Genomic DNA, 22,745 nt, shown 5'->3' on the forward strand with positions numbered 1-22,745 from the left:
CTTTAAGTGCTGGATTGGAACTCACTCCTGATTTGAACTTGTTTCAGATACAGCATTTTTGTACCTATGATGATCACAAGAAATATTCAAATATTTGTCCTCTTCATTACCTTTACTCCATTGGAAAAGAAGATGAACATTGTACATTCTACTCTAAAAAATTCTCAAATTGTTTGTTGAAGTAAAGAAAAGGATAAATATAACCTCCAATTTCTACAATTCAGAAGTCACAGTGGTCTAGTGGCTAAGACAACGGGTCAGAAGCCAAGGTGGACACAAATTCAAGTAAGGAGTGGGTTCAATTCCACTGTTTGCCATTCTCAAATTCTTTGTTGAAGTAAGGAAAAGGATAAATATAACTTCCAAATTGTGAAGTTCAGAAGTCACTGTGGTCCAGTGGCAAAGATACTGCTCAGAACTTGAGATGGAGAAATTCAAACCAGGAGAGGGTTCAAATCCACTCACAGCTCTCAAATAAAGAGAGTATAAATAATGGGGTGAAATCCATTAACAGGTCTTCTCTAAGGCTTTTTACTTAAAAAGACGACACAATATAGTAAGGCTTTTTTTCTTTAAAAAACGACATAGTAAAAAGCCGATATAGTATAGTAAGGCATTTTTTCTTTAAAAAAATGACATAGTTTAGTAAGGCTTTTTGGCTTAAAAAACGACATAGTATAGTAAGGTTTTTTTCTTTAAAAAACGACATAGTATAGTAAGGCTTTTTAGTTAAAAAGACAACATAGTATAGTCAGGCATTTTTTCTTTAAAAAAACGACATAGTATAATAAGGCTTTTTTTTTTTAAATGATATAGTATAGTAAGGCTTTTTGGCTTAAAAAACGAAATAGTATAGTCAGGCTTTTTAGTTAAAAAAGACGACATAGTATAGTAAGGTGTTTTTTCTTAAAAAAAACAACATATTATAGTAAGGCTTTTTGGCTTAAAAAACGACATAGTATAGTAAGGCTTTTAGTTTAAGAAGACGACATAGTATAGTAAGGCGTTTTTTTCTCTGAAAAAACGACATAGTATAGTAAGGCTTTTTGGCTTCAAAAACAACATAGTATAGTAAAGCTTTTTCTCTTCAAAAACGACATAGTATAGTTTCAAAACTGGCAATTTTGTCTTTAAAAACATCGTAAAAGCAACAGCACCCTTTTGCCGCACAACGGCAAAAAACATCGTAACAACAAGCACCAACTCCAATCCATAGAGGGCGTTGGGGAGCTCCCTTTTAACTTCCATCCTTATCCTCGGCACATTATTTTCTCCTAGTACCAACGCCCTTGTGACAACCCCCGCTAGCAAATCCGCAGCGATGACGTCACACGGCAACGATCCGTTGGTTCCACCCCCACGTCCGAGCCGAGCGACGGGGCACGAAAAAGCGAGGGCGGATGAGCGGACAGAGGTGGGCTTGTGGCACCGGCGGGACAATAAACGCTAACATTGCGGCGACTGGCCTGAAGCGAAGGAATAAATGAGCTCGTAAAAATGGGGGAAAAAAACCTAGCCTGACATGATGTACGGCCTATAAAATGACATGCAATTACCCGCATTACCTCTCTCGGTGTTACCGTCAGCTTTAGATGTTCGTGGTGGGTAATATCTTCAGCAATGGTGGTTGTAAAGCAGTTTTGAGCTAATTATTTCATCATGAGCGATGATTTTTGTACATGTGATGACTTGAAAATGTTCTGGTTCGTTGTTTTGAATCCGGATTCAAGTTTTCGTTGAAGTCTTGTCCTTGATACGCTTGAGAAGGTATTACAGGTTTTACGAGGGTTTTGCTGGAGAAGGCGGGATGATGAGTATCAGGGTGTGAAATTAGGACATCTGGTCTGGTGAGTCTTGTCTTTTCGTCCAAGTATGGTTGGTTTTTGTGATATTTTCGGGTGTTTACGTGAAGGATTTCCCCGGAAGTTGATGATGACGACAAGGGTAGTGGTGGAAAAGACTTCTGCTGGTTTGGCTGCGGAGAAAACTGGGACTGTGCCAGTCTAACGAGTTCTAGATTTCTTTGCTGACCTTGGCTGAGGCGCTTTGAGGTCAACAGGCATTCCCAGCTGCTGTGGGTTGTCTCTTGGTCAGTGGCTGGCTAACTCGCTCACTCAGTGCTTCAAAAACAATACAAAACATGGTCTTTATTTATTACTGAAATTAAAGTAAGCACACCCAAAATCAAATGGTGACCAGAGAGTACCGTCTAATATCTAAGTACGGTTTAATTTCTAAGTACTGTTTAATATCTATGTCCTTGAAACCAGCTCTAAAAATTATATTCATGAGTTAAATATCTAAATATCTACTGTTTTCAACAGTACTTAGATATTAAACAGTACTTAGATATTAAACAGTACTTAGATATTAAACAGTACTTAGATATTAAACAGTACTTAGATATTAAACAGTACTTAGATATTAAACAGTACTTAGATATTAAACAGTACTTAGATATTAAACAGTACTAAGATATTAAACAGTACTTAGATATTAAACAGTACTTAGATATTAAACAGTACTTAGATATTAAACTATGCTTAAGAATACAAAAGTAAATATTACTTACAAGATTTCAATCCTCTTAAAATAACAAGCACCAGAATTGATGCTTAAAAATCTAGCAAACTAATCCACGTTGACAGAAGAACAAAATGGCAACAAAAGACAATGGAAAAACAATGGTTAGCATGCTGTCAGACCTCAAAAATCACACAGTATACCTTTATTTGGAGATTATTTTTATTTTTGTGGGTTTCCCCTCAAGTTACCAGAGAAAGAGCGACTAATTACAATCTAGTTTAGTATTTTCAGACACTTTCCCGGATGGATTTATGTCCAAAATAGGGTCTACTATCATTCCAAAGTCACCAACTGTTGTACATCAATACACCTTTTACTTGACATTAACCTTTCAAAGTCAAATCCTTCACAATGACGGTCAATTTCAATGAAATCCACATTTTTCAGGTTTTTGGAGATGACAGCATGGAAGTATTAACGACTAGTCCATGGTGTTGTGGACCTAAGGCCAAATTTAGGGCTTGCGGCTCATCAAGTGCACCCTTCATCCGGCAAACATACCACAGGCGGGTCGCATTTTGACAAAGGATTCGTTCTCTTCGGGTCCCAAAAATTGGGAAGCCCAGGGACAATCTGAGCACTTGTACGAGCGAGGTGGTCGGTCGGCATGTTCGCCGCCGGGGGTGTTTGGCCACGGGGTTTGGAAAATGCCTGTAGAAACAAAAAGGCCTTGGTTTTTAAATGCCTCTCCTCCGCTTCGGGAAGATTCGCAGGGTCTGATTCTCCCGCCCTTCTGGCTTTTGTTTGGGATGAAGGAATTTGGTGGATGGCTCAATTCGGCCGTGCGTTCAGAAGCCGTTAAATGGCAGCCGGGCGTGTCTAGGCGCATCCGACACCCTCCAGTCCGCACTTTGGCCTTTTGGCAAGGCGGGCTGGTGCAGATTGTACCCAAAGGCACGCAGAAATGCCTCTGGAGCAGCTGTTTGTGTCGTTTGACGTGTCACGCGTAGCTCAGGATCGGGTTCCACTCGTTTAGAAACGACGGGGTGCCGGATTAGGCATGGGCCTGGGAGTCCAATTCCGACGTTTGGCGTGTTTTGACAAATCATTTTTGAAGGGTTGAGATGAAGAGGACAAAAGATGATAACTAAAATGAATGCCCAGAGTCATTTGTTGCTATGGAATATTGGAATATATGGAATAACATTATCTATTTGTCTGGCATGACCAATCAAAACATAGATAACTACAAGAAGTACTATTTGATATCTAAGTACTGTTTAATATCTAAGTCCTGTTTAATATCTAAGTCCTGTTTAATATCCAAGTCCTATTTAATATCCAAGTCCTGTTTAATATCTAAGTCCTGTTTAATATCTAAGTACTGTTTAATATCTAAGTACTGTTTAATATCGAAGTACCGTTTAACATCGAAGTACTGTTGAAAACAGCTCTCAAAATTATATTCATGAGGGTTTAATATCTAAATATCTACTGTTTTCAACAGTACTTAGATATTAAACACTACTTAGATATTAAACAGTATTTGGATATTAAACAGTACTTGGATATTAGACAGTACTTGGATATTAGACAGTACTTGGATATTAGACAGTACTTGGATATTAAACAGTACTAAGATTTTAAACTCTCTCTTAGATATTAAACTCTCTCTTAGATATTAAACTCTCTTTCAATAATATAATTTTGAGAGCTGGTTTCAACAGTAAACTCTGTCACCAAAAGACCCGCCACCAAACGTCCGAGCGCCAGCTTTCCTTGGTGGAAAAACTTAAGTGAAAAAGGCAAAGACAACTCCTGATTGGGACAAAAACACAGACAACCACTATACACTACTACCTCAGCAGAAACTATGGGGACCAGTTATCTTTCCAGGACCTCAAAACCCAAGGACTCCTACATTGCCACACCCCTACAACTCTTTCCAAAGCCTTGCCATTGAAAGACTTTAAACAAGTGCAACTAGTCGAGTCTGACCTTGACAGAAGGATGGCGTTCTCATAGTGACCCCCTACTGCACTTTGCGCTTGTCAAACCCCAGCCAGCGGTTGCGTGGCGACTGGTCACGCTAGGACGAGAATCTGCTCCGTCCTAAAGCTTTTACTAGCTTTTTTTGTTCTTCGGGGTCTTTAATCACCTTGCCCAAGGGTTCCGCTGGCTGCCGCCTGTCTTTAATAGTTGCTCAAGGCCACTGTCCTCCCTCACAAAGAGGTTTTTGTGCACAACAGAATCTGCAAAGCTAAATTTGAAGAACAACATTTGGTCCTGAAATTCATCTTCACTTAATCTTAACAACCTAAACTACCAAAATACAACAGTGGATGACAATTTTAGCATAAAAAAAATTAAATAAGTTATTTTGCCTGACCTGGAAACCCCAGAATTCTCTATTTTGTCATTTTTTCACCAATAACTTCATAAAAAAACTAAATTAAATAAAGATCAATGACAAAATACACACTAGTTACAACCTCAAGTAATATTTAGTTTAAAAAAATATTTAATCATGCTATTGATGGTACATTAACTCTTCTAGTCAAAGTGGATTGGAAACTTAGCGCTAACAATGGCTGCCAATGAGTTAATAATAATATTGTAATAGTAAATAATAATTGGTAACTAAGAGTAAGTATCTAAAGTTACTAAAGTAACTAATATGTAAAGAAAAACACCTAATTCCTGCATGAAAAGGGGAATTCTACGTAAAACTTTTCTTTAAAAACATGCCAAATATGATTTTTAACTCTTGTTTCCTATCAAACATCCACACTAGTACAAATAAAGTACACAAATTTTAGCATTACACCCAACAAGAGTGTCAATATCCCATGTCAAAGTATTAGTCGCTAACAAGTTTGTAGGCAGTCAGATAGAAACTGCACATACTAAATTATATTCCAGTACCAGTCAGGAAGTAGATGGAGAACCCTATCCTTAAAAAAAACGGCCTTTCAATGGTCTTAAAGAATTTTAACCATTTATTGGCTGCTTAAGAATGAGCTATATTGGGGCGTAGACCATCCTTTCTGTCCATTTACCAACTCTGAAATCAAGGCTCCCAGTTAAGGGTGTCCAGAGTGGGCCGAGGGGCCATGAATGGTGGGCTTTGTCCACTCCGTGGTCATCACATTCCATCGGAGGCACTGTGTCGAGCGCAGCAGAGCGGAGGAGAGGCCATGACCGTAAGGGATGACGGGGTAGGGAGGGGGGGTACATGATGGACAGATGCTAACATATGACTTTGGGACATTTATTTATTTATTTATGTATTTACTCGCTTGTCAGTGTGCCAAATTTGCAATACGTTAGCAAGATAGCTGTCTTTTATGTGAGCTTTCTCATAGATTCCTAAGCTTGGGGACAATAAAGGAGGTTTTAAACGAATCTGTCCTGCTTAACTTACAAATTAAACGATCTCTTAAAGCTTTTTGCACCATGAATAACGTTAAATTTACGTTTCTTTATCTTCGGAAACTAGAACAGCCTACTTAAACGGCCACTACAATGTCTCCCTTGTCCTTTAATGCAACTATTTAATAAAAATATGGCCCTTTGCGAAGCTTATACTTAAAAAGTCTCATTCGTCATTTCCTGAAATTATATTACATCAGAATTACCTATTTTGCTCATACTAGCAAATATCTTGCTGGTTGTTTGGCCTCCAACGCTATGAAACATTAATCTGGACATGGATCTTTTTGGATTTATAATCAAAGATGTCCTGGAACAGAGTAGTTTTAGCCCAAAAATACAACCCCCATGTTACAAATGTTACTTTTGATACTCATACGAAACAAGTGGAGTTTTTCTAAGGCCATTTTCTGTCAATGTAAAGGATCCTCATTTCCCTCACAGTGTTTGTAACTCAACACAGATTACAATAGTGAGTTCTCTTCCTAAAGTATGAATCATTCAACAGGTGAGTGTAATCTAAACTGACAGCAAGGTGCTTTGCTTCCCAGCTCAGATTGCTTGTCATTCCAGTTAAAGCAAAAACAAGAAACAAAAAAAAAAAAACCCAGATATACAACCATCAAACCAACCTAAACCCTAGTAAATAACTAACAATAATACAACAACACAAATTATATCTTTCCACAACATCACTTGAGTGAATATTAGTCATATTAACATATTTTCTACACCCTAAACTCAAGTTATTTGACCATCATTGAGTAAAAATACTCAACCAACACCGCCTGCAATAACATCAACAAATGTACAACAAGTGACTAAAGATATCTACAATCAGAAAACGAACAATCCGGCTGTCCGTCTAGCTCGTGCTAGCAAATTTAATTAAATATGACGTCAGATATAAGCTATTCCTGGATAAGAGACATTGTTTCACTTTGTGCTTTGGCTAACTTGTGATAGGTAATTGATACATTTTCGTTATCAAATGTAGTAACGGAAATACCATAGAAAATATGTACTTAAGAAAAAAAATCACATTACTTGATTGTTATTATTACATTATTGTTTTCTGGTGTACAAAAAGGATATCAGTGACCTGGTCAGTCATGTGCTGGCTGTTTTTGATTGAATTTAAGCACTTTCATCATTAAAAACTTGTCTTCTGCAACTGATAAAAACATTCCAGTTTAATAGATATTATAGTAGCTTTTTACAAGGTCAAATCAACTACTTGGCTAAGTGCCCAGCTAAGTTTGATTAAATGAATAAAAGTTTAATCCGTCCATGAAAGAATACCAAAATATTCTAATTCAATTTTACACTAAAAATGACATCAAAATCAGGATCTTGGCAATGTATTTCCCCTGTAAGCATATCATGTAACTTAAAATCTAAACATTTAGAAATGATGTCCTCAATAAAATGTACTTCAAAATCGAAATTTGAACCATGTTCTAGTTTCTCAAAGTCTGCCATTGTGTCATTTTACACTTGGAGTCTCTTTGCCTTCTTTTATTGACAAAGTAAAAAACACCTGCTCAGCATGGTCGCTGCCTACTAGGGGAGGGTGTCGGTAACCCGCGGCAACCAGCATTGTGTCAACAGAAATCTTGGACGGCCCGTTTGCCACCGCCATTGGCTAACCCGGCCAATGAACGACTCGGAATACGTCAATGTATTATGCATGCGCCGTCACCTTGTGGTGGACTTGAGCTCATTTGCAGGTGAGCCAAGGGAACAAGTGGTGCAACTCCGAGAATGGAACTGACATCCTCATATATTCGACCAAAGACCAGCCACTTCTTGCCCGCCATCTCCACCATAGCGCCCGGCTACCGAAATCCACGACCCGCCAGTCAATCGTCCAACCAATGGAGGACAAACGGCTATTACAAAAATAGCGGCGCCGTCCCCAGTTTACAACGAGGGATCCCAGATCTAATCCGTACAGATGTTATGTTCTACCCTTCCAACAGGAGCGCTCTGAGCACCCGCTACACACCCGACGACTGGTTCAAGTCCAACCAGGGCAACTATCGTCAGTCCGAGGCTTCGCGCAACAGCGCCGAGAGGCTGAGGCGGGACACCTTGAGGTTGATTCAGGACAAGGAACAGTTGACCCGTCGTACACAAGAGAATACCAGTAAGGATATTGGGCAACGTGCCAATGATATTGCCTTCTGGCGGTCGGAATTGAGCCACGAGGTGGATAACGTCGTGGGAGAGACGGCGGCCCTGGGAGAGGTTAGGAGGAGGTTGGAGAGGGCCTTGGCGGAGACTGAGAGGCCACTTCAGGTGAGAGTTGGCGGCCAATAACGTCAGAGAGATGATAAAGTTTTAGGGATTGTTGTGATTCCGCTGATTGTTACCTATGCCGCAAACCATAGTAATCAAAAATTGCTCATCCATCCGTTTCAAAAACTAACAATCTGGATCTTGATAACTCATAAATTATGTTTATCGTCATCTAACATTGCTAGCATGTAGCATAGATTGCTAACCTGTCAATAGTTTGGGTTGTCAAATTCATTTGCGTTCCAACACACTTTATGAATGGTTAATGCAATACAATGCTGATATAATGTAATATTAATGATCAGGACAACAGTATTTATGTTTGCTAACTTGTCCTCAGGTGGCCCAAGAGTGTCTGTACCACCGGGAGAAGCGCATGTCCATCGACTTAGTCCACGATGATGTCGAAAAGGACCTCCTAAAGGTCAAAAATGCTTCAAAAACTAAAGCCGTGTAGCCAGCAATGAACCGTAATGATTCAATAGGAAGTGGGGGTGATAAAGACCTGCCAGGGGAAGATGAAGCAACACCTGGAGAAGGCTACAGCACAGTTAGCGTAAGTGCTATTATAGCCGTCGAGTTAGAAGCGGCCATTTTGAAGTGTTGATGTCTTTTGTGGGGCGGGGAGATGCTAAACAGGTTGAACCGGGCGGCACAACACGAGCTGGAACGGGATTTAAGCGACAAGGTTACGGCACAGAGGATAGACGACCGCTGCCATCAGCTGACAAACGCATCCAACGGAGTTGGGTTTTTCCGTGGAATCGACAGACTCGACCCTTCGTGAGTGGCGCCTCTCAAAACTGGTGTTTTGGAGTTTGTCAAATATTTACGTTCATCCCGTCTAGGCTCTCTCTGCCGGAGTCGTGGTCCAAGTTCACCGATGACAACGTGCTACACTCGCAGGGACAACGAGCCGCCTCACGCAAACTGCGTGACGAGATCGATGCCTTGCTCAATGCCACCTCCAGCGATATGTGGAGTCAATTCAATAACGTCAACGTGTCCTTTACCGGGCGTGTGGCGCAGACCACTGATGCCCGTAACAGCCTACAGACTCATCTAGGCAAGGTCCGTAACCGAAAGATATCATGTACTAGTTTTGAAGGGTACTCGGGACATTTGGTCCCTGGACGTTTGACAAGTTGACATGATTACTGTTGAAACCAGCTCTCAAAATTATATTCACCAGGGCGACCAAACGTCCGGGCTACCAAAACGTCCGGGCTACCAAAATGTCCGGGCTACCAAAATGTCCGGGCTACCAAAAGTCCGGGCTACCAAACGTCCGGGCTACCAAACGTCCGGGCTACCAAAAGTCCGGGCTACCAAAAGTCCGGGCTACCAAAACATCCGGCTACCAAAACATCCGGCTACCAAAACGTCCATTCACGGTTTCAAACTAGCTAGCTACCAGCTAAAGTCATACTTTAGTAGTACTACAATATTATTTCAGAAAAAGTATGTGTTTTCTTTTTTCCAGAACATTACTCCATTGTTTTAACTTGTAAGACGACAGACTTTGACTAACTAGATTTTAGAACATTAAGAAAATGTAAGGTCATCTGAACACATCACATTGCCTCTAAAAGTACCGATCTTTGTTATAATCTGCTTACCTCATTTATGTTGACCTCTCTCAGACCCTGCAGGAGACCTTCCAGACGGAGATGCTCATAGAATCCCTGAAGAAAGCCCTGCGAGACAAAGAAAACCCATTAAAAGTGGCTCAAACCAGACTGGAGGAACGTACCAGAAGGCCCAATCTGGAGCTCTGCCGGGACACACCGCACCACAGGTATCAAGTATTTAAGTTTTACGTCAGATATTTTTCATTTTGAGCTTTATTCTACACTCTGGCACATCCTCAGGCTGGTAGACGAAGTACGGGAGATCGAGGATACCATTCGCCGCCTACAAGAGAGGCTGCTGGAAGCTGAGAGCAGCCTTCAAAATCTGCTCAGGACAAAAGTAACATTGGAACATGACCTTGCCATCAAGGCCAACTCGCTTTTTCTGGACCAGGAAAAGTGCATGAGCATGCGCAAGACCTTTCCAAGTGTGCCCAGACTCACGGGATACACTTAAACAAATGTCACGCTATAATTTTCGAGTGAATTACCAGGCTCGGGAACTAACTGCTTGATACAATAAAATAATAGCATGTGACTATTGACATTGATTTGAAGTAAAGAACTACTACGGAAGTAAAAATAACAGTTTTACTCAGTTGTTTATGTTTATTACCAATGTTTACGTTAGTTACGGCTTATCACTTCAATATTTTCCATTACATCAATATGTGTGACGACAATGGATGCAATAAAGATGTAAAAATAATGTAAAATACCAACGTTAGCAATCAATATTTGAGTCCTGACCAACCTGGATGTCTTATTTTGAGTACAAAATAATCATTTAATACTCTCAATCAGTCAAATGCTACTATGAAAAGATTAATTTGCCACACTACTAAAACACTACCCCTTTTGTACACACAACAACTGCAACAATATCCCAAATACTACAGACATGTATGGTCAAAACCTTTAAGTATCATGTGAGAGAATTGCATACAATGTGTGAGAGCTCATTTTTACACACTAGCGTTTTTCAACTGAGGAAAAAAACAAAAAAATAGTGTATGGGAGCTTAGCAATCATGTATAAAAATTAATGCTAAATTATGTCCCTGATATTCTCGTATACACACATAAAACTCTCATATATTATGACGACTGGTTCTCATTTATCACCTTAATCCGATCCACGGTCAAGGCCGACACACACGGGTGTTGACACATACACCTTTATCAGCTGCTTTTAAAAATGACTCAGCGCTTTGCCTCCAAGGGAGACACCGCAATAAGCCCCGCCCGCCTGACTGAGGCGCTGCGATGGAGTTGCCGCCACCGCCCCGACTGCGGAGGTAGGCTTGTAGACGATGGCGGCATACTGATGCTTTTAAGATCGATGGCGTTTGCTGGTGACGCTGAACAAAGTGATCTACTACACTGATTAAACGCAGGGTGTGTATTTGTGTATGTGGGTTTTATTGTGCGAATATTTTTTTCTATACTTGTACTTTGGTTTGGGTGTAATGTTTTACAACCTCGGTCTTAATATGTATAAAGAGCAATGGGTTTGACACACAATACAGGAGATACACAATGTGTGTGTTTAATATAGGTGTGTACTATGGGTTAGGGTACACACCTAGTACATTCCAGAGCTGAACAGATAAAAATACAGTTTAATTCTGGTTTGTTTCTAAATAGATGATTGCAGGGTATTAGCGTAAGTATGCAGTAAAAAATATAGTGGTGTTGATGTACCTGCTAAGTTAGATTAAAGCTATATTCATTTAATATTTTTGGCAGGAAGAAATGTCTGTTTGATTTATTAGAAGGATTTGCTATATTATATGTTATGGGAATTTGAAGTTTTGGGTTTGTTTTTCTAGGTTGTAAAATTTGGAATATGATTTGGGTGATAAAATTAGGACCAATTTCCAATATTAGTATTTTTTGGGGATGAGTTCCAATTGTGTAGGTAGTATAACAACTTTTGTTTGGGAAGACAATGTTTTAAAAATATTTTTTTGTACAATTGATCTGGTTTTACCCATTTTGGCTCTAATTTGGATCATCTTGGTCACTGGTAGTAGCTAAAAACGTCATTGTTGGCTACTAATATTGTTACACTTTAAAAATTCAGCTGTCAGTATATTAATAGAGCATGCCAGCAAGCAATGTACCCAGAAAGTCAAGCTATCCGCGTCATACAGCGACATCTACAAAATCTTGAATTTAGTGCATCCAAAAAGCACCCTATGAGAGTAAATATGGCGTGTTACATTAGTTAAATATATTATCACTTAAAAAGGGGGATTAATATCATTAATATTGGCCAAAGTTGACATGTTTCATCTAGAACGAAAGCACAAAAGGGCTTATTTCACAATATTTAGTATCTCATACTTGTGATATCGACCTGCAGAAATTTCACCATAGCAAACATGAACCAGAGAACTGATAGCTTGACAATGCCAAGATATTGAATTTAATATTTGATTTACTTATAGGAAACTCAATGCAATGTTCACAAAGGCCTGTTCAAATCGCTCAACCTTATAAAATGAGTAGAAATTCCCAAATATTACTTAAAGAAAGTCTACTCGGAGGAATGGGTGTCAGTTTCCCCTTTTAGGTGGGATGCAAATAGGCATCCAAGACCAGGAGGGCCTCCTCCCCTTGCACACATGCGGAATGTACGCTGGAATCCTCGTGGCGCTCCAAACATATTGACGGGTTATTTTTAACAGCCCCGTGTTATTTTGCATCGCTACATTCCGACGGGGGAGACTCGAGAGGGGGGAAAAACAAGAGAAAGGGTCGCCCGGGTGGAGCTTTTCACTTTGCAATTGCCAGTTGTTAGCTTCACTTTTTGGAATAAGTACTCAGTTCAATTGTTCCGAGCAAAAATACGATGAAAACTAAGTCATGTATGTATAAATACAGACATTCAGTCTATGTCAAAGCTCGAAATTTGTCAAATTTACTCGAATTAGGAACTTTTGCAAGATATTTTAAGGCATCTGGTAAGAGTTTTCATGGTTAACACATGTAAGGTTAGTATTTATGAAGTTATATTTGGAGATATTTTAACTCAAAGTTGTAAAGGAGTAGTTTCACAGGGGAATTAGCCGCTAGCATTGGACAGGGGGACCTTGTGGTCGATCTTCGTAGTAGTTAACGTCAGACTCGGGAGGGCAAGCGTTTGGGAACGTTCATGGGAACTTCCTGTGGCTGTTGGAGGCCTGCCACATGTGTGGAAGGAGCCTCTCGAGAAGCCGCAAAAACGCAGACGTGGTGAGGAAGCCTTCAAACTCCAAGATAAGCCTGCGGTTTCCCACTTCCCAACGGCCTTTTACATGGGAGAAGAATACTTCCTCATACTTTGACACTAATCTTCAAAAACCAACCGCTTTATAGTAAATAATACGAGTTATCTCGGTTCTCGGTTGGGAAATGTAAGGACCGCTAGGCTCAAGCACCTTGCCAAAGCAAGAAGACTACTGTTACCAATCGATACTTCTATTCATTTTGAATGACATACCTCTATCAGCTGCTTCAAAAAAACAAGACCGCAATAGATTGACTATTAAAGTCTCTCACAAACTGTGCCTTATATACAGGTGCCAGTTTATGAATTATTAAGTTTCCGTGTGGTATCGATATTATATTCGTTTACAGGGCATTGATGCCAAAGCTAGCTACAGGTGACTACATTTTTTTAGAATATAAGTTTATGCTATGATATTTGGAGTGCTGCTTTTTTGGAATTGGAATTGAGAAAACAACTATATAAAAAATATCTACTAACTAGATATATAGATATAGATAGGTAGCTATAGATATAAATATAGATAGAGATATAGATATACATGCATACTTTATATATATGTAGATATAGATGTATAGATGTATACTAGTATACATGTATAGATGTATACATGTATACATGTATACATGTATACTAGTATACATGTATAGATGTATACATGTATACATGTATACATGTATACATGTATACATGTATACATGTATACATGTATACATGTATACATGTATACATGTATACATGTATACATGTATACATGTATACATGTATACATGTATACATGTATACATGTATAGATGTATAAATTTATAGATGTATAGACGTATACATCTTTACATGTATACATGTATCATCCCGTATTTGGGAAATATCCTTGGTTGCAGTAGCAATACAGACACAGAAGACATTGTAGACCTAGTTAAAAATATATATACATATAAGTATGTATATATACACAAATATTTAAATATATATACACATACACAACGCTTTTTTAAAATAAAAAAGTAGTTATTTGGCTGTCATTAACTTTTACACCTATCAGATGCCCCCAAAAATCGGTGTTCGAAAAGACTATCATTCCAACGTTACCCCCAAATGTGTGGATGACACCACCCCCCAAGCCAACATCTATTACCGCCTCCCCCTGAGGGCTTTAAACGACAACAATAACAAAAAAAAAAAACATCTCCACGCGTCAACCAAATGTTGCCAGATGCTCCAACGACAACGAACCTTCCCGTGTCATGTCAACCCAAACACGGACATATAAGGCATGGAAAAACAATTTCATTAGCCAGGATCTACGCGCCTTCAGCCCGTTGCACTATCATTCTCGCCTAGCACGACGTCTGCAGCCACTTCAAGAAACATGCTAGCCTCCATCTTGACATAAGTAGCTGACAAAGTGCGGGTATCGGCACGTCTCAGTGGCTAAAGAGGAACACGGGTGTGTTCGTTGTTACGAGTAGTGACAGGAAACACGTGCCATGACACACGTTAGGCGCTTCCTGTCTTTACGGGGGAACCCGGCTAGCCCAAAATTCGCAAGAAATATTTATGGCTTCTTCTACATTTCCCGCAGTTTGTTGGTGGTATTGCAAGACATTTTTACCCGCGTTGGCTATTCCTGAATGAGTTATGTTAAGCTAACAGGGAGAGCCCTACACATCTAGCGCTATGCTAACATTGGCAGTGAGTCACGAGCTCATGACCCAACTTTTTGGGTTATTTTTGTTTCCCAGGGCGCCATGGCAACAGCGAGTAGCGTGGAACTCAGATGGAACCCCCCTCGGCCTTGTAAAAATGCTTTTATGTTATGCGACACGTTTGCAGAGGCTACTTGAGGGTTGCTAAGATATGCTGGTATTAGAAGTATAAATGAGTCACCATCATTTTATAGTGGAAGTGGAATAACTTGACCCTGAGCAGATTTAGTAGGAAAAATATTTGCCGCTTGTAGTAACAACAAAAAGTGGATTGGGATTGCAATTGAAAGATGAGCAAACTCATCAAGTGTATACAAGTGTATACAAGTGTATACAAGTGTATACATGTGTATTCAAGTGTATACAAGTGTATACAAGAGTATACATGCGTATACAGGTGTATACAAGTGTATGCAGGTGTATACAAGTGTAAACAGGTGTATACAAGTGTATACAAGTGTATACATGTGTATACATGTGTATACAGTGTATAGAATTGTATACAAGTGTATAGAATTGTATACAAGTGTATAGAATTGTATACAAGTGTATAGAATTGTATACAAGTGTATAGAAGTGTATAGAAGTGTATACATGTGTATACAAGTGTATACAAGTGTATACAAGTGTATAGAATTGTATACAAGTGTATATACACTTGTATACACATGTATACACTTGTATACACTTGTATACACATGTATACAAGTGTATACAAGTGCATACATGTGTATACAAGTGTATACAAGTGTATTCATGTGTATGTATAGGTACACATGTATATACATGTGTATGTATGTGTATACATGTGTATAAATGTGTATACATGTGTATACATGTGTATAAATGTGTATGTATGTTTATGTGTGTAGGCATATATATATATACCTACACATGCACTACATGTATACATATACACATATATACATACTATTATATATGTTAGGCATGCATATGTCTCCAAGTAAAGCAAAACAGATTAGACAGACATACACACAAGGCTGGTTACCAGGGCAACGGCGCCCCATTACGCAGCGTACGTCTATACATATGTGGAAGAGGGGCCGGACCGCCGGCCGGGGCGGGTCTCTTCTATCCCATAATGAGAGACTTTATAAGAGACCAGCGGCTGTCAGCGCGCCGTCACACCGCCGCTTGAGGACAACGCTCCTTTCCTTCCTTTTCCTTCCTTCCTTCCACTCCTCGTTTGGACAAAACTTATTACCCTTCTTTTTTTTTTCTTCCGACGGGAATACACGCTCACGCTCCAAGTAAGTACAACTTCCTTTTCTTCTTCTTTAAAAACAAAAGTGGAGTGAAAGTGGATTAGGACTGAAAATAAGGTGGAAATGTTGACGTTTAAAGGGTTAAAAGTCATGTTTTTTGGAGTGTTTTGAGAGCGTAACAAGTGAGAGGGTTTGTCCGAAGCGTGCTGCAGTGACACACCCATGTCCCGCTCGCTCGTGCACGCTAACTTGCGAGCACGCGCCCTGATTCCTATTCCTCTTCTTCCTCTTCTTCATCCTCGTTCTCTTGGTCTTGCTCCAGACTCTTTTTGCCAAGATGCTGCTTCTTCTACTGGCCATCGTCCTCCTGCACATCGCCGCTTTGGTGCTCCTCTTCGTCTCCACCATAGTCAGCGTGAGTCACCCTGGGTGGGCTTTTTTTTACACCCTGTGTACTAAATATGTGTAGTGGGTGTGGGGGTTCTGCAGGGTATGCTTAATTGATGTAAACAATTAATGTATCATGGTGTTTTTGGTTTGTTTTTTTGGGGTTTTTTTTGTGTTCTACAGGTGTGGACATCCAATGATATCGGGACTTCGGATTTGTGGACCAACTGCACTATCATTAGTGGAATTCAACGTTGCGATGGCGCCTCTACGGGAGGTGAGTTTCGTTAATTTATATCATTTTTGGGAGATTTATGATCATATTTTTGGGTTTTGGGAATGTTTTGGTAATTTTTTAGGCTAATAAAGTTGATTTTGGGGAATTTTTTGATTGTTCAAGGAGGTGCGTTACTTTAAGGGATCAATATTATTGTTATGTATGGTTATTAATATTAAAATTGTTGCTGTTATTTGTGTGGTTCTGCAAAATATGTAAATATCTGCAATGATATGACTGGGAGTGGCAAGGTGGATTATTTATTATTTTATAGGCATGGGGTTGGGGTTTTATTATGAGTCCTGATTATTAATAATGGGATAATTATGTGGATATTTATCCATATTTTAATAAAGCAGTGCTGATGCAACTTAGCTATTACGACCGGTAATGCAGTGGGAGTGGCCTGAGTAGATCAACAAGGTTTATGATGGTGAATGTTTGGGAACGGAAAAAAATGAAAGGATTTATGAAGAAGTCCAATAACATTTTAAGATTAATATGAACATCATTATTAATGATAATGCATAGTGAAATTAACATTGCAAAACCTATTAGAAATCGTAATATAAAATTTTCAAGACATATTTGACAACTACCTCTAAATTGACATAATGATGACATTAGGAATAAAAATATGGCATTAGAGTTTTTAAATATTGATATTATTTGACAATTTTGTGGATCGGGCAATAGCTACGATTAAGGAATTCACCGATATGATAAATATTACTGCAATAGTGATTAGAACTAAAAAGCAAAGGGACTTATAGTGTATAGGATGACTTGCCAATCGCGAGGGCGTGTCGGGGTTGCCTCTCTGGCGCCATCTAAGGGAGGGAATGCGCCAATGGATGACGGAAAGGCCTCCGCCTGTAAAAATAGTCGGTGGCGTGATGTCCATATTGAGGTCCCGTGTGCAGAAACAGCCTAGTGACCGGATCGGCCATTGAGGGGGGGGTGGATGTCTGCATACGCCAGGGAGGGAGGGGGGTATTTAAAGCACGCTAGTATGTGTTTGTGGCGCTGAAAATGCGCGTGGGTCACGCCCAGTGTCAGAGCGCAGTGTCCCATCTTAGCTCGCCGTGTCTACGGCCGCAATTTAGGGAGGCGGCAGCTGCTCTTGAAGGGATTTTTATAGCTTGTGTGCATGTGACAAGATTTGTGGGATGTTGAAGAACGTGCTAGGAGTTGGGGGGGGGGGTTGAGAGGGGGGTAGTGATGTCAGAGGTGCATTGGGCTTGAGTGTTTTGATGGGGAGTTTGATTTGTTTTTACGAGAGATTGTGACGCAGAGGGTTTATTTAGGAAGGCGTGGGTTGGAGATGATGGGGAGATAGTTTGTGGGAGGGTTGGTGGATTGGGGTTGGTGGGGTTGATTGGGGGGGTGGGGTGATTAAGTTTAGAGGGTTTTTTTTGAAGAAAATTGGGATTGTTATTTTTGGTGTGGAAATTCAGATATTATCATCTAGTCGGATTTTTTGGAGGAATTAATGCAAGTTAAGAAAAATGGTTGAATAAGAAAATGTGTTGCAGATGACAGGGAGATAGTTTGTAGGTGGGGTTGTTTGATTGTGGGTTGGGTGATCTAGTTGAAGGTTTTTTTTTAAAGAAAATTGGGCTAGTTATTTGTTTGTGGGCATGGAAATTCAGAAATTATTATCTAGTCGAATTTTTTTGAGAGGAATTAATGCAAATTAAGAAAAATGGTTCAATAATTAAAAGTGGGTTATCATTGTTGACATTGAGCCATTTGGTAAGGGAACAAGGTAATAAAACGTCTGTTAAAATATAGCCGAAAATATGTAAAAAGTTGTCCTAACCTGTAATGGGCATATTAGTTAGAACATTAGCATTTACGTTGTTTGAGTTAGAATAGGTTTTAACTTTATTTTATCCTTGGGACATTTCTTGGTTCAGACACAGACATTGTAGAACTAGTTAAAATTTTGTAGAATTCCGAAAATAAAATTAAACGTTAGCACATTATAAATAGTTCTTGTGATAAAAACAGCTCCTAAGACTTAAATATGTTGCATATAAATCGAACAATTAAAAATCAGAGCTTTGATAGAATGTTACCTTTTTACACAATGTTTCGAAAACTGCAGGCTAGGCTCTTATCAACTATTCTTTTCCTGTTTGGCTTCTGAGTGATGCTCAACGGCGTGATTGATTTGTATGTTTTTATGACACCGGGAGGGGGGGAAACGTCCCGTGTTGACAGTGGAGGAAGGAAAAAGGCTGGCCTGGCGTAGCATCCGTATTTAAAAAGGCCAACCGATGGAACATTCCACCCAAGCTATCATTTTATCAGGGTTACGTCATATTTTGCTAAAAATTCAATCCCTTGGCGAGATGGCCGGAGCGCCATTAATAGTTTGAGTGTGTCAGTTTTATCTTGCTTGAGAGGAAGAAGGATACCGCAAAAAAAAAAAAAAAACACTAGAGGCTTTGTTCGGAACAAAAAAACACAACATTGTTATAAATAATTTGATTATTTCGTTTGGGTCTGCGGTTTGTTGTTGTTTTTTTTAATAGTTAGGTCTTAAAGCCAGATTTCTTGAATTTAGCGAGTATTTTAATCACGAAAAAATAGCCAAGTCTTAGCCTTCAAAGACACAAATAGTCGGCCATTTTGATTGGGCATAAATCCAGGCTTAGATTCGTAGTTTAAGGGATCGTATGAAATGATTGTTAATTACGATTGTGTGAAATTTTTGGTATTAAATGAGGACGGAATGTGTACTCCATGTTATGAAGGCCTAGATATTCCAGGCATCAGAAAGCAGATAATGGGTTAATGGACCCCAGGGTCTTGGCGGAGTCTGGATCGATCTTTCGTCGCCGGTCCTGATGCGAGGATTGGCTGTAGTAGCGAGCTGAGGGGGATGGGGGATGGAATCAGAACAAGATACCCTGACTAGTCGCATCATTATGGATCCATTACAAGCTCCCTGAAGTAAACATTGCTAGCCGCCCTCGTTACGGCTTAATGACGGGCGTTTATTCCGCCCGTTATTGATTATGTCTCCTCTTGCTTATTTTAATGTCCAGAGTGGATCCAGGCGGTCCAGGCCCTCATGATCCTGTCCATCATCTTCAGTTGCTTGGCACTCATCCTCTTCTTCTGTCAGCTCTTCACCCTGCAGAAGGGAGGGCGTTTCTTCATCACCGGAACTTTCCAGATTCTTGCCAGTGAGTATGATGACTTGGGAGGAAAATATTGAGTTGGGTCTTCAATGGTGCTGATAGAATAAGCGAATCTTTACTATAAAAATTATTAGGACTCAGAAACTAAACTTATAGCTATGGATATTGTCTTCAGTAGTAAATGTTATAGCCTGTGTTGTTTAAATAATATTAATATCTCATCAAGTAGCCTTGACTTAACTTGATTTGTGGGAATATCTTTGCAGATTGCACAGTCTGGGTCTTGAAAAGTATTGTAGGAGAGTTTTGGGAGACTGTACAGTCTTGGTCTTGTAAAAAAAAATAGTAGTAGTAGGTATAAAGAAGGCAGATTGTACTTTAGTTTAAAAAACTGCAATGAACCAAGAGTAGTTTTGCTAAAAAGCAAAAATAGCATCTGAACATTAGCCTTCACAACCAAATTTTAGTTTACGAAGAAGACTACAACCCAAAGTTAAGACTACAAAAAAACACAATCCGAACTACCATTCACTAAACCCAAACCACAGACACAAACAATGCGATTATTTGAACCAATCAGACACAAGTACCCTAGATTTCCCCCCCAAATTTCTATTTACAAAAACTACAACCCAAAGCCAAGACCACCCAAAAACTACAATCCAAACTATCATCCACTAAACCCCAATCCGAACCACACCTGACTCAAACAATGCAATTATTCTAACCAATCACACACAAGTATCCTATATTCCCCCCCAAATTTCAGTATACAAAGACTACAACCCCAAGCTAAGACTACCAAAAAACTGCAATCCAAACTATCATCCACTATACACAACATCAGACTCAAACCTTAGCTATCATTCCTTCCCAACCATTCTACCAACTTCCCCCAGGTCTGTTCGTAATGAGCGGCGCCATCATCTACACGGTGATGAGTCCGGAATGGGTTCCCGACACAGACACCTTCGGCTATTCCTACATCCTGGCGTGGGTGGCCTTCCCGCTGGCCCTGATCAGCGGCCTCATCTACGTCATCTTACGGAAGCGAGAATAAGCGGCAACGGCCCTCCCTGGCCGCCGCCGGCACCGCGCCTCCTCCATCGCCACCTCCAGCTACACCGCCAACTCGCCGACGCCTCTCCACCACCCAATGCAAATCGACCGCGTCTCCGTTTCAAGATGTATATAGTACCTATGGTTTAAAACCTATTTATAATGTAACACTTTTACATATGTGTACATAGTTGTTGTTTTGCTCTGTCACGTGAGCTTGGTTAGCTTGTTTAAGTGCCTCCATATTTGTTTGTATTTGCCCGTTTGTTGGTTTTGTTTGCCAAAGGATTAACAAGATGCCTACATTAACCAAAGTGCATGTTTAAAAAGAACTAGATTAGCAAGTTGTTTCATGTGTGTGCGTGTTTAGTTGCAAAAAAAACAAAGAGTTGTAAGCTAGCCAGGTCGCAAAACAACAATAAGTGATAGATAGATAGATAGATCTGGTCCTTTTTCGGGTTTTTTTTTCTACGTTGTAGCTTTTTATATTTCTTTTCGACAAAAACAAAAGATGGTGCTATTGTTCTACTATAAATATTTATCATTCCTCTCCCATTACGCCACTCGTGGACATTGGATTTCCATCCAATTGGGTCATTCGGATTTATGGGCGTTGACTAGAATAGTACGAAAAATACAAAGATATACTCTACGGCTTGTGCTTTGGCAGCTTTGCTCTGTTTTGTTTGTTTTTAATCGTCTTCTTTTTTTTTTACATAGCAGCTACACCTACTTTGTACGAATGACTGTTAACCATAAATGCAAAATAGACGCAAACGAAGTTGACAAAGAACTAGACTGGCCGAAAACTGCAAAAAACACCGGTAAATTTGCGCCTAACAACAACATGCCAACACCTTAACGTCATTGAAAATGAGAAGTCAAGAATAGCTAGCTAGCGCTGATGTATTTTGCTGAGAAAAGGGACTGAAGTCGCACTAATGACTTGATGCATGTGGGATTAAAACAGATACAGTCATACACCAACACCCACACACTACCATGGCAGCAAACCTGAAAATAAAAGCCAATTTTCAACCAATTAGCTTTGTCCTAATCAGATCATGTCCTGAACAACTTAGCTGCCGGCCGGCACGCTAAAAAACACCAAGCGGCGGCCATCTTGTATACAAATAAACGTATTGTATATTGTCCAACGCGGGTTCAGTTAGAAGAGACGCTCTGATGACGACTGCCCGGCCATTTTTTTGCCGCACGTGCTTTACGTATGCGCGTAACGTCTGATGTTTACACAAGTGTGTAGCGCTAGCCGTGTTACCAAAAGCTAACTGTGACTTATAGCGTAACCAATAAAGAGGACCTTCTCTGACCACCCAAAATTTTTGGTTTTTGTGGGTTTATCACATTTTCCCAGATATAAAAAAGGGGATTTCGTATCTAAATTTACGATAAAGTAGGATCACACGTGGTTTAAATATATTGACAACATCTGATGACTTATGTATTATGAAAATGAGACATTTAAACAAATGACAACATACAATACATAATAATATGATATTGTATCTGTGTACCGTTTTGTTACGACTATACATGCTAATTTCTAGCCCTGAGTAACATCCCCATCTGGTGGCTATAGCTGTGTGGTGCATCAAAGAGGACTAGACCTTTTAAAAGCTTGCACTGCCCTCGTGTGGTCAATTGCTAACATTGGAGCACTACACTTGGAAAGACGGATGAGTCTCTTGAGATTTGAAGGACTCCGTAATGTCACAATACGTCATTAACTTGTCACGTGATTGATTAGTCTGGTC

At 39.7% G+C, this 22,745-nt stretch overlaps 2 protein-coding genes and 1 long non-coding RNA gene across 3 annotated transcripts in view; 2 read left to right on the forward strand and 1 right to left on the reverse strand.

Annotated features, from left to right (window-relative positions):
- The window catches only part of LOC144211478 (uncharacterized), a 39,636-nt gene that overhangs the window by 6,736 nt on the left and 10,155 nt on the right, over positions 1–22,745 (reverse strand). The window contains exon 3 of the long non-coding RNA XR_013329610.1: positions 9,879–9,956. This is a non-coding gene — a long non-coding RNA (uncharacterized LOC144211478). The remainder of the gene's footprint in view (positions 1–9,878; positions 9,957–22,745) is intronic.
- On the forward strand, positions 7,531–10,442 carry tekt3 (tektin 3). The gene is made up of 7 exons (XM_077738770.1): positions 7,531–8,259; positions 8,600–8,683; positions 8,745–8,815; positions 8,899–9,042; positions 9,108–9,330; positions 9,903–10,057; positions 10,131–10,442. Exons 1-7 carry the CDS (start codon positions 7,723–7,725, stop codon positions 10,345–10,347), a joined length of 1,431 nt encoding a protein of 476 aa, XP_077594896.1. The 5' UTR covers positions 7,531–7,722; the 3' UTR covers positions 10,348–10,442.
- pmp22b (peripheral myelin protein 22b) lies at positions 15,978–22,012 on the forward strand. The gene is made up of 5 exons (XM_077738769.1): positions 15,978–16,140; positions 16,418–16,510; positions 16,666–16,759; positions 19,816–19,956; positions 20,811–22,012. Exons 2-5 carry the CDS (start codon positions 16,433–16,435, stop codon positions 20,969–20,971), a joined length of 474 nt encoding a protein of 157 aa, XP_077594895.1. The 5' UTR covers positions 15,978–16,140; positions 16,418–16,432; the 3' UTR covers positions 20,972–22,012.

The sequence above is a fragment of the Stigmatopora nigra genome, chromosome 18 (assembly GCF_051989575.1).
Source record: "Stigmatopora nigra isolate UIUO_SnigA chromosome 18, RoL_Snig_1.1, whole genome shotgun sequence".
Taxonomy (NCBI): Eukaryota; Metazoa; Chordata; class Actinopteri; order Syngnathiformes; family Syngnathidae; genus Stigmatopora; species Stigmatopora nigra.

Excerpts from the sequence above, each read along its gene's own strand:
- tekt3 (XM_077738770.1), top strand. The coding sequence starts at position 7,723 with ATGGAACTGACATCCTCATATATTCGACCAAAGACCAGCCACTTCTTG. Across the intron at positions 8,816-8,898 it reads AAGGCTACAGCACAGTTAGC|GTTGAACCGGGCGGCACAAC; the intron begins GTAAGTGCTATT and ends GATGCTAAACAG. Across the intron at positions 9,043-9,107 it reads ATCGACAGACTCGACCCTTC|GCTCTCTCTGCCGGAGTCGT; the intron begins GTGAGTGGCGCC and ends CATCCCGTCTAG.
- pmp22b (XM_077738769.1), top strand. The coding sequence starts at position 16,433 with ATGCTGCTTCTTCTACTGGCCATCGTCCTCCTGCACATCGCCGCTTTG. Across the intron at positions 16,511-16,665 it reads TCGTCTCCACCATAGTCAGC|GTGTGGACATCCAATGATAT; the intron begins GTGAGTCACCCT and ends TGTGTTCTACAG. Across the intron at positions 16,760-19,815 it reads CGATGGCGCCTCTACGGGAG|AGTGGATCCAGGCGGTCCAG; the intron begins GTGAGTTTCGTT and ends TTTAATGTCCAG.